The sequence below is a fragment of the Ochotona curzoniae genome, unplaced genomic scaffold, assembly GCF_017591425.1.
Source record: "Ochotona curzoniae isolate NIBS_2020 unplaced genomic scaffold, NIBS_Ocur_1.0 scaffold_4505, whole genome shotgun sequence".
NCBI classification, from domain to species: Eukaryota; Metazoa; Chordata; class Mammalia; order Lagomorpha; family Ochotonidae; genus Ochotona; species Ochotona curzoniae.
The window spans coordinates 51667478-51680225 of NW_024467118.1; the positions used below are offsets into that span (position 1 = coordinate 51667478).

Sequence of the window (12748 nt, forward strand, 5' to 3'; positions counted from 1 at the left end):
TTAAAGCAGATTATAATATTTTTTAGACTAAGAAAAAGAATAATTGAAAAGTCTTTTAAAATGTCATCCAAAATGGATGCTACAAATGATGTCTATTTTTTAAAAAATGGTGTAATACTGGGAAGTATGCCCCTCCCAACCCCCCACAAAACCCTAACCAGATAATACACACTGGTTAAGTTGTATCAGTAAAAACTCTTACCTGTAATATGCTTCCAAGTTGTTTATGAAAAAACTTTACAAACTCCTTGCTCTCATCATTTTGCTGGGTAAGGGTCAAAACCATGCGTCTTACCGAAGTAAGAAGTTGAGAAGAGCATACTTCATCCATGTGTTCCTAAGAAAAGCTCTAATTGGTTAGAATACAAACTTACCTACTGTTGAAAAAACATTTATCCATATAACATGAAATGTTGTTGTTCTTATGTAGATGGTGTGTCAACCTTCAAATGTACATATGGAAAAGTCATTCATAAGAAAAGCCAACCGGGGCCTGCGCTGATGTAGCAGGTAAAGCTGCTGCCTGCAGCACCGGCATCCCATATGGGTCCAAGCTATAGTCCTGGCTGCTCTACTTCCAAGCCAGCTCCCTGCTAAGATGCCTGAGAAAGCAGAAGGCCCAAATACCTATACTCCTGCACCTACACAAAAGAGAAGAGGCTCCTGGTTTCAGACTAGCCCAGCTCTGGCCAATGCAGCCATTTGGGAAGTGAACCAGTGGATGAAAGAAATATCTCTCTCTCTCGTCCTTCTCTAACTCCGCCTTTCAAATAAATTCAAAAAGAAAATAAAAGCAAACTCACTGTACATTGCTACATATACTGATCATACATTGATTTTCTATACAAGATAATGACCTGTAGAAGAAATGGGTTCACCAATATTTATCACAGCTACTCATGCTAGTTTCTATTTTGCCTCTATGTTTACAGTTCAATTCATATCAACAGTCTTACAACCATACTCACAACCCAGCTCCTTCTCTATTGTAATATTCTTACTTAGCTTCTGAACCTTGGCATTACTGACATTCTGTGCACTGTATGATGTTTAGAAGCACACTGGCTTCTCCACCTTCATTCTATTCCCCATTTGTTACAACTGAAAATGTCTCTAGACATTAATAAACTGCCTAATGAACACCCCACCTTAGTTTCAACAACCCATTTCAGGCGGGTCTCATTTTTAATTGCTTTTTACAAGCAAGTGCAGAGTCCAAAAAAAAAATCTCATTCAGGTTTAACTTCCTGAGTCTACAAAATACCAATGTCAATTAATTTCAGGGTTCTATAGCCTTTTCCCAGTCAGTTCACCCCTTGATAGAAATCTGTAAAATAAGGTAGCCAAACTACACGATACCCAAGAACACCCCTCTTTGACTTTGGGTTCAGCATTCTGGTGTGGTGTATTCAGCTGCAGCTAGCAACACTGGATCCTGTATGAGAGAACTGTTCCAGTCTTGGCTACTCTGCTTCAAATTCAGCTCCTTGCTAATATGCCTGGGGAAAGCAGTAATGATGGTCCAATATTATAGGTATTACTGAAGGAGCAGAAAAGGAAAAAGGCATTGAGAACTTATGATGTAAAAGTTGAAAATTTCCCAGGTCTTGAAGGAGACAGGGACATCCAGATACATGAAGCTCAAAGAACCCCAAGCAGAGTGAACCGAAAAAGGGAAGACATATTGTCCTCAAACTATCAAATGTTAAAGGCAAGGAGAGAATTCTAAAGACAGTAAGAAAAATGTCAAAGTAAATACACAGAAAAATGAATTAGACTGACATCAGACTTCTCAGTGGAAACCCTACAGCCCATAAGAAAGTGAGATGATATAATCAGAATATACAGAATTCACTACCATTGGACTACCCTTACAAGAAATTCAAAGGATGGCTTGCATCAGAAGTAAACAAACACAGGTTACCAGCAAACTCACAGTCACATGTAATCAAAACCCAATCAATAACATGACAGGTCCTGGTTCTTATCTATCAATAATAATCTTGAATATAAATGGGTTAAATTCACCAACCTAAAGTTGGCTGGACAAAAAACCATGGTTCCATTATACGCTGCTTACAAGAAACTCAATTCAAAGATATATACAGACCATGTAGGGTAAGGAAAAGATACACCAGGCAGATGCAAATCAAAAGCCAGCAGGCATGACTACCATGATATCCGTTAACGCAGACTTTAAATAGGAGATAAAGGACATTGTATTTTGATAAAAGGTTCAGTTTAGCAAGAAGACATAACAATCACAAATATATATGTACTAATTATTGTTAATTATTCTTTACCATGAGTTAGAAACTCTAATGCCTCACAATTCTTTTTTTTTTTTTTCCAATTATTGTTATTGGAAAGTCAGTTACAGAGAGGACACAAACAGAAAAATCTTCCATCTGCTGGTTCACTCAAGTGGCTGCAACAGCCAAAGCTGAGCTGATCTGAAGCCAGCAACCAGCGGATTCTTCCAGGTTCCCCACGCAGGTGCAGGGTCCCAAAGCTTTGGGCCATGCTCCACTACTTCTGCTTTCCCAGGCCACAAGCAGGGAACTGAATGGGAAGTTGAACATGCAGGAAACAAACTGGTAGCCATACAGGATTCTGACGTATGCAAAGTGAAGATTTAGCTAGTAGGCTACCAGGCTGAGCCTTCTTTTTTTTTTAAAGATGTATTTATTTTTATTGCAAGGACAGGTTTCCAGAGAGAAAGGGAGACTGACAGAAAGAGCTTCTATCCACTAGTTATATACACAGAGAGGAAGAGAGATTAGAGAAAGGTCTTCCATCTGATGATTCTTTCCCAAGTGGCCACAATGGCTGGGACTGAGCTGCTCCAAAGCCAGGAGCCAGAAGCTTCTATCAGGTCTCCCACATGGGTACAAGGTCCCAAGGTTTTGGGCCATCCTTTGCTGCTTTCCTAAGCGATAAGCAGAACTAGTAGTCCATATGGGATCCTGGCACTTGCAGAGGGAGGATTAGCCAATTGAGCCATTATGCCAGGTCTGGCACTACTTATTTCTTAAGAACTGGGTCAATCTTTGCTAGGACTTTTTGATTTCTACAATGTATTGCCTACTTTTCCCCATTCTCTATCACCTGGACTTTGTCTAAGTCACCATTTTTCATCTGATCTTACTTCATTCCTGAAACATCACGATCAACTGTCCAAAACAAAGAAACTTTTTGATTCTGCCTTGGTAAAAATCTAGGCTGTTTCCTTTTGAACTTTCAAGCAAAATCCAAATTTCTAGTCATGTCCTCAATTGGCTCCTGCCTTTTTTCAATGTAATCTCACACAAATTCTCTCTCTTCATACAGGCTTTCATTCAGTTCTTTTAATAGCCAGCTAATTCCTACCATACAATCTTTTCACTAAAACCAGAAAGACCTTGCTTGGTTCTATGCTGACTCTGCTCACATCTCTGCTTACATGTTCCCTCTTTGGAAACTTTCTCTCAGTACCCAACTGAAAAGAGATACCATCTTATCAACAAATTTCAATATTCTATATGGTATGTAGCTAACAGGTAAAATCCATGTCTACTTTTCAATGCATAGTGAATATTATGTAACCATTCAAAACTATCAACAGAAGAACAATGCTCTTGAAAGATGATTATAATAAATCTTAAAAAGCAGTACAAGCATACACATGTGCAAAATAGAAGAGAAAGATGCAGAAGATGTTGTTAGGGCTATCTTTGAATAAAAAACTAGAAGCCATTTTTTTTACCTTCTATCTTTTATATGAATTAAAAAGCAAGCGACACAAAGATTACTGATTTATTAAGATCACTGTTTACCTTCAAAAAAGGAATGACTTCTTTCATAATTGCTTTAATTTGTCGATCCAACTGTTGAGTATCAATTCTAGGACATGGGATGGCTGAAACATCACTCATAGGCTGCTGTGAGCTATGATTTTCAATATTGGGAGTCTCTGTTTTTAAGAAGAAAATTTTATATTAACAAAATTAGCAAAAAAGCCCCTATCATTATATCTTTGAATTTATGCATAATTTTATGGAAAGTCATGCTTTCATGCCAAGTGATACAAAGAAATATCCATGTAGTAATAGCATTCTGGGCAACTGAAAGAAAACTCTAAAGGCAGTCACTTGGTGTAGAAGTTAAAACACAACTTGTGATGCCAATACATCACGTGTGAGTGCCTGTTCAAGTCCCAACCCAACTCCCAATCTGCTTCCTGCTGATGCGCACCCTGGAAGGCAGCATCTGATGGCTCAGATTACTGTATCGAATGAAAGATTTAGAGTAAAATAGTAAAGACACCCCCCCTCCCCAAAAAACCCTACTAGGCAGGGCTTTTAATTTAAAAACATTTTTAAAATTTATACTTGGAATTTCAGAGATTCCAAGACAGAGAGAGCTTCAGTCTCTTGGTTCACTTTCCAAATTCCTACATTAGCTGGGATTGGACCTCAATGTGGGGCTTCCACAGGTTGGCAGGAACTCAGTCACTTGAGCCACTGCTTGCTGCCCCTCAGGATGCGCATTTAGAGCAAGCTGGACTAACTGGAAGCACAGGCAGGACTTGAACCCAGGCACTCTGAAAAGGGAAATCAGCATCCAGAAGAGTATCTTAGTCACTGCACAAATACCACCTTGCCCTCAACTTTTTTTTCCAAATGCAACTATCCTAATCAACCCATACACTTACCTTCTAGATTATTAACTGTGTTAGTGGCAACAGCCCCATCTTCATCCTCAATCCTGCAGGGGCATCTCATATCTGAGTTACTTTCAACTTCAGTCTTTACACGCTCATATTCTCTCATCCTGGCTAATGCTTGATCTAAGTGAATCACAGTGTTACCTGCATTTGAACAGAAATATTTCTAGCATGTAAAAGCAAGCTTTTTCATGTAGTACTCATAATTTATCCCCCAAAATAATGTTTGAAATAGGAAGTGGGTATTTTTAGAATATTAAGCCCATTATTTTCCTCATCATATCCTATTTTTTTCATTTAAATAGTACAAATCTAGACAAATTCTGATGAAAATAATGTAATCTAAGACAAGCTAATACAGCATGGAAAAACCTATCAATACAATTGCCCTATTCTTATATGTTCACTTCAGATGAAGCAAGTGGTAAAGCAATAAGGGTCAGAAAAAATAAAAATTAATGTGAATAGGCAAGATTCAGACACTGAAAGGACATGACAACCCAAAGGGGAAAAGACAACCACAGAGTAATTCTCTATAACAAGATAATTCAAGCACACACTTTGTATCCATCTACTCAGGAGCTATAGCTTAGGATCTTCCATAGGAGAGGTAAAAGGATGACAGTATTTTGGTAAAAGGTAGATACCTAATAATAAGGTAAGGCTTGGCCCTTTTTTTTGTAGTGGAAAAATATCTTTGGAATTATATAAATCTTCTTGTTATAGGAACAAACACTAGAATACTAAGATATTATGTTATCAAATAAACATCTGAAAAGTATGACTGAATCCACAGGAATCTTCTGATAGGCCGCAGCATGAAAAATCTATCAGGTATCTACATAACCTTGTTTTCCCTAACCTTTCCAAGTCTAGGACTTCAGTGTATCCTCTTCGAAGTCAGGCAATTTTCTAAGTACCATTTATTACTCAGCGGGAAAACATGCAGTGTGTCATACCTCAGAGTGTTCACCGAATGTTATTTATGCTAAGAAATTTTAAAAAATTTTTAAAGATTTATTTATTAGAAAGGTAGGGTGTGGGGCAGGGAGAGATCTTCCATGTGCTGGTTCTCTCCAAACGGCCACAGCAGCAGGGCTGGGTCGGGCTGCACTAAGGAGCCCAGAACTCCCTCTGGATCTCCCATGTGGGTAATCGGAACCCACGTATTTGTGTCACCTTCCACTGCTTTCTCAGGCACATTAGCAGGGAGCCAGATCAGAATTAGAAAACTCAAACCCATACTCATATGCAGTTAGGTAGCAACTAACAACTTAATACTGGTTATAAGAAATCTGAATTCTTAACTCATATTATCAAGTATTTTTATTGAAAATATAATTTGATGAGGTCTGAATTTTTTCTACTAGCTGGATGACTTTTAAGGATCTTTCCCTCAAAGAGGAGAAATTAATATTTTTCTGCTTACTCTTTAAGTCAGAAAGTTTATTTTTCACAAGAAACAGCAAAGTACATAAGATCCCTATTTAGCTCATATATGAAAGTCATTAAGATCTAATGATCTGTTGAGGGTTAAAGAGTTAATATAAGATTCTTGAATTTTAACTTGTAAATTCATACTCTTTCAAACCGTTTGCACCTTTTAGACTTCTCTGTGTGTTAAAACTAAAAAATTCTTACCTAGATCATCTGTTGCAAAAGGTTCAAAATTTGAAGATACAGAAATGACACTAGCATTATCAGCATCGTTTTGTTCACTTATTTTATGTGTTTCTCTTTCAAAATTCTTCTCAAAAGTTTCCTAAGTTATGGTAAAATAAACAAACTCAAATCACTAATATTTCACTTAAACTTATTACATTAAAACTTACAGGAAAAATGAGTATTTCCACAAAATTATATACCTAAGAGATGTTTGTGTTACTTGAGTACTCCATCCAAACAAGAGTGTCATTTAAGTTATTAAAAGATAAAGATTGAACACAGCCACAGAACAATAAAATACTAAGTAACCTTGCACAACAAGTGTCATTATGTAGGTGAAAATATACAGAGCTAGCTATGATTAAATCGCAGAATGGCCAAATTAATTAACATTTTAAATCATCTCTACACCTGGAGTAACATTTTCCTACTTCCAGTTCTTAACAGTGCCTAGCATATTACTAAATCATGTAAAAAAAAAATGAAATGACAGCAGTGTTCATTTTTTTAAAAAAAATTTTTTTACTGAAGTATAGTTCACATACATTAATGTACCCATTTTAAGTGTACAGTTTGATAAACTTTGACAAACATATACATTCATGGAACAAATTCATTAAAAAATTTTTTTTTTGTTGTTGGAAAGTCAGATGTACAAAGAGGAGAAGACACAGGAAGGAAGATCTTCTGTCCGATGATTCACTTCCTAAGTGGTCACAATGGCTGGAGCTCCACCAATCCAAAGCCAGGAGCCAGGAGCTTCTTCTGGGTATTCCACATGGTGCAGAGTCCCAGGGCATTAGGCTGTCCTTGACTGCTTTCCCAAGCCACAGGCAGAGAGCTGGATGGGAAGCGGAGCTGACAGGATGAGAACCGATGCCCATATGGGATCCCAGTGGGTGCCAAGGCAAGTACTTTATCTGCTAGGCTACCACATCGGGCCCAGAAAAAGTTTTTAATCATTATTTCCATCAACTCAAACTTGTTTTGCATCCCTGTACAGTTAATGAGCACCACAGTCTCCCCATAAGATTTTTATCACCATAAGTGAGATTTGGTTAGTCTAGGACCTCAGATACATGTATCACACAATATATACTCTATACTGTTTGACTTCTTTTGCTCAGAATGTTTCTAAAATTAATTCATGTTGTGTGTTTTAGAAGTTCATTACTTTAAATGGCTGAATAGTATTTAATTGTATGGATATACCAATTTATTTATCCATGTATTTATTGATGCTATGGGTTGAGACTATCATGACTAAAGACACGAAGAGCATTAATATACAATATTTTTGTGGAACTTGTTTTCACTTCTCTTAGATGAACACCTAGAAATTGTCAGCTCACAGCCAAGTTTATGTTTAACTTTATAAAACACTGCCATGCTGCTTTCCAAAGTGGCTATGCAATTTTACAATCTAAAAGCAATATGAAAGTTTGAGTTGTTCTAAATTCTCACCAATACTTCTGTCAGTTTTTCAAACTTTAGCTACTCTGGGGAGTGTATGGTGGTATCACATTATGTTACAATATACATAAAAGCCATACATATTTTCTTTCATGAAACACTTTTTCAAATTTCTTGTTCATGTAAACTGTTGTCCTTTAAGTTCTAAGCATTTTGTATGCAAGAGGAGTAAAAATTTTGCCAACATTATGGTTATAAAGTGCACCCCCCATTTTCTTTTAGTTTTTTTTTAGAAGTTTCATCTTTTATAGATTTTTAAAAAGATTTATTTGTACTATTTTTTTCTCCCCCTCCCCTATTTTTATTATTTTTTAAATTGGGAAGTCAGATATACAGAGAGGAGGAGAGACAGAGAGGAAGATCATCCATCCGCTGATTCACTCCTAAAGTGAGCCACAACAACCAGGGCTGAGGCGATCCAAAATCAGGAACCAGGAGCCTCTTCCGGGTCTCCCACGCGGGTGCAGGGTCCCAAAGCTTTGGGCCGTCCTCGACTACTTTCCCAAGCCACAAGTAGGGAGCTGGATGGGAAGCAGGGCCACTGGGATAAAGTGGTGCCCATGTGGGATCTTGGCACACTCTAGGCAAGTAATTTAGCCACTGGGTTACTGTGCCAGGATTTACTGTTTAGAAAATTTCAGGTCAAGTCAAATTAATTTTGTGTATGTTGTGAGAGAGGAGTATGTCACATTTACATTTTGATAAAAACACAATTGTGTTTTTCCTCCCAGCTACTTATGTCTCCGTCACTGCTACAAGTTCAGTAGCCAGTGCTGTTCTAGAGGAGTGTACACGAACACTAGATGCTGGGCTGCTGCTGCTGTTGCCAACTAAATAGTATAAGCAAAGGAAAGCTGGTGCCATTAATCCTAACTTAAAAATTTCTAAGAAAGAATAAAAGAACTGATTTAGTTATTTCAAAATACGGATGCTAGTGCCTATGTATCAAATGATGTTTTTTAACAAGTTATTTAACTTAATCATGCCTACATGAAACAGGGATGTAAGAAAAAATACCATAGTTTGATCCACAAAATCATTTTTAAAAAAAGATGTTTAAGGACAGACTATTCATTTTCTACTAAGTTATTTCAATGCCCAGTAAGTTTTAACATAATCCAACATCTTCTACGTTTAATGTACACAGCTGAACCTCTTTTTTATTTTCCACAAAAAAATATACAATTTTCAGTTAATTATAACCAATCCCAAGCAACATATTGACTGATTCTATTTGAATACCATAAAGTCAATTAAAATAATTTAGTTTTTTATTCATGGTAGTATAGGAGTTCAAACCTATTGCAGAAACACTTCAAGCAGAGGGCCCGGCAAGGTAGCCCAGTGGATAAAGTCCTCACTTTGCATACACTGGGATCCACATGGCGCTGGTTCTAATCCCATCAGCTCTGTTTGCCATCCAGCTCCCTACTTGTAGCCTGGGAAAGCAGTCAAGAATGGTCCAAAGCCTTAGGACCCTGCACCCATGTGGGAGACTCAGAAGCTCCTGGATCCTGGCTTTGGATCAGCTCAGCTCCAGTCATTGCAGCTGCTTGGGGACTGAATTAATGGACAGAATACCTTCCTCTCTGCCTCTCCTCCTCTCTGTATATCTGAATTTCCAATTAAAAAAAATTTTTAAAAACACAGCACTTTAAACAGAAACAATAAGTGTTGTCTTAAATGTGAGTAAATTAAAGAACAAAAATTCTGGAAAAAAAAGGTTGCGAGGAAATGATCTGAAGAACAGACATAATGTTCTTTTGAGCAAACACCATATTTTCAGAAAAAAGATAGTTAACATTTCAGTGCTGGGCAGAAAAACAGAAATGTGCTTCCAACTATCTCTAGCACATAGTTGGTCATCAATTATAGCATGCTTTTTAATTTTAACAATTTGAAATTTTATTTTTAATATTGTTACATACTTGAGAGGAATATAAGCCCATGTGGGCCTTCGATGAGGGTGAGGTATGGAAAAAGGTAGGCGGGACAAATGTCAAGCCTTTTTTTCCTCCTGTGTTTGTAGTGGGGGAAGTGGAAGAGACTGCTTCTTGCTGTCAAACTACATCACCACCCTGGGAGGGGGATGGTTATTTGATGATGCCTTAGACATTTTGATGTGGGGAAGAATGTTCCAAGGGTGTTACTTGAGTGATTTTTGGAAGTATGACAGCCAGCTCTTCTAGGCCAGTGGAGGACATGGAGTGTCTTGCTAAAGGATGGAAAAGTAGAACTGGTTGGACAACTCTCCTGGCCAATCTTTGCAGCAGGTATCTGGGTCTGTGGATGCGCTAAGGTAGATGTGACCAGCTAAGAGACCTTGGAAGACTGTCTCAACCTTGGTGCAACGGAGCCATCAATGTCTCTAATGTATCAATTACAGCATCTGAACTATGATCCTCTAGGTGCTATAGCGATCATGAAAAAAGAATGCATTTGTGATTTCACAAACACATAAAATCAGTTTTAATAGGATCAAGCTCTGATCTTTCATACAGACAAATTCAAATACCCAGTATTTGACTACACCTCGGTGTACTAGTAATTCCATCATCCAGACAGCTACTTGAGAGGTGCTACTCAGAGGATGGAGTTCACTGAATTTGAATCATTCTCTACCATTATTCCTGACTTCCAAACACTTATAAATGTATTCAAAAATTTCTCTATCAATTAAAATACACTAAACAAACCATTTCATTATCTAGGCTTTTTAAATCCAAATATCTGAGTTAGCCAATTGTTGTTAGCACAATCAGACTGCAGTCTCATTCACTAATATATATATATGTATATTTTTGTATATATTTAAGATATTTTTTTACTTTCACTTGAAAGACAGATTTACAGAGAATGGAGAGACAGAGATCTTCCATTCACTGATTTACAACACATATGGCCTCAATGGCCAGAGCTAGGCCAGTCTAAAGCCAGGACAACAACTTCCACGTTTCCCATGTGGGTGCAGGGGCCCAAAGACCTGAATCATCCTTTACTGCTTCCCCAGGCATATCAGCAGGGAGCTGGATTGGAAATGGGGTAGTCAGGACTTAAACTGATCCCCATATAGAATGCTGTATTGCAGGTGGAGGCCTAACTAACCATGACACAACTCCACTCATAAATGCCTTTTTAAAAAAAAAATATTTATTTTTTAAAAATTTTTATTGGAAAGTCAGATATACAGAGGAAGAAAGACAGAGAGGAAGATCTTCCTTCCAAAGATCCATTTCCCAAGTGGCCGGGGTGGCCAGAGCTGTGCCGATCCAAAGCCAGGAGCCCAGAGCCTTCTCCGGGTTTCCCACGAGGGTGCAGGATACCAAGGCTTTGGGTTGTTCTCGACTGCTTTCCCAGGTCATAAGCATGGAGTTGGATGTGAAGAGGGCTGCTGGGATTAGAAGTGGTGCCCATATGGGATCCCAGAGTATGTAAGGTAAGGACTTTAACCACTAGATTACCATGCCAAGTCTCACTCCCTTTTCTTTCTTTTTTTTTTTTTTTTGGTAAAGATTGATTTATTTATTTGAAAGGCAGAAAAAACAAAGACAGGGAATGGGGGTGGGAGGAGAAATCTTTCATCTGCTGAATGACTCCTCAAATGGCTGTAATGATGGAACAGAGCCAGTCTGAAGCCACGAGCCAAGAGGTTATTTCAAGGCTCCTAGGTGGGTGGCAGGAACCCAAAAACTTGGGCTATCTTCCTCTGTTTTTCCAGGCCAGCACCAGGGAGCTGGATCAGAAGTGAAACAGCCAGGACATGAAGTAGCATCCAAAGGGGATGTCACTGCTGTAAGTGCTGGCTTTACCTGCATGGTCCTTCACTGAATGACTTGATATGAACACATGTCATATTGAATGTATTGAATGTATATAAAGACAACCCTATGTTGAGCAACAGAGATACTCATTTACATATAGTTTGGTATTCTGTGCTATATTTTGCTTGTGTTTTATGCCTAACCCTTATAAATTAAAGAATGCATTATACCCAGCCTTAGAAAAAGTTAAAAATAAAATAAGATATAATTACAATTTTACAACTTACTTAAATTTTGTTCACTACAAACTGAAATTACATCTACATTTCACTCATCATTATCAGCTTACATCATCAGTGGTGGCAAGGCTTTCACTGGGAGTCAGTTCTGAGTTGGACGCTATCCAAGTGCCAGAGTTCACTGACTTGACATTTCCCCCCTCTTTTTCATGGCTCTCAGAAACATGTCTGGATAATATGTCCTAAAAAAGAAAGTAAAATAGTCATTTATACAAGACTAACTTGCTTAATATCAAATTTGTGTTACAAAGGTAAAAGCAAAAGCAGACAGAAGGGCAAATACAATCAGTTACCTCCCATCTCACAGGCTGAATATGGGGGAGAAGTAACATTAAAGAAAAAAAAAAAAGGAAAGACTGACTAGAAACACCTAATCTAAGATCCTGGGCAGTACCCCAGAAGCTAAAATTTTCACCTTGCACGTGCTGGGATCCCATATGGTGCCAGTTCATATCCCGGCTGTTCCACTTTCCTTCTAGCTCCCAGCTTGTGGCCTGGGAAAGCAGTCAATGATGGCCCAAAGCTCTGGGCCTCTGCACCCATGTGGGAGACCTAGAAGAGGCTCCTGGTACCTGGCTTCAGATTGCCTCAGTTCTAGCTGTTGTGACCGCTTGGGGAGTGAACCAGTGAATGGAAGATCTTTTTCTCTAACTTTTCTCCTTACATCTGATTCCCCAAAAAACATACATAAATCTTAGAAAAAAAAAAAACCTTGTTCTAAAAGTTGCTTCAGCTACATAGTAAGTTTTAAATAAAATATCAAAATAAACATAGGGAAAATAGGTGAAAATAAATATGGAACAAAGATATACTTAAGTCTACAGAAGTAACTAGATAAAAATCAC

At 38.0% G+C, this 12748-nt stretch overlaps 1 protein-coding gene across 1 annotated transcript in view; it reads right to left on the minus strand.

The window, feature by feature from the left end:
- The window catches only part of PCM1 (pericentriolar material 1), an 88374-nt gene that overhangs the window by 11215 nt on the left and 64411 nt on the right, over positions 1-12748 (minus strand). Inside the window, exons 25-29 of the mRNA XM_040966340.1 lie at positions 11954-12085; positions 6347-6467; positions 4694-4849; positions 3816-3952; positions 203-337 (exon numbers count right to left, since the gene is read on the minus strand). Coding sequence (XP_040822274.1) covers positions 203-337; positions 3816-3952; positions 4694-4849; positions 6347-6467; positions 11954-12085 — 681 coding nt within the window. The remainder of the gene's footprint in view (positions 1-202; positions 338-3815; positions 3953-4693; positions 4850-6346; positions 6468-11953; positions 12086-12748) is intronic.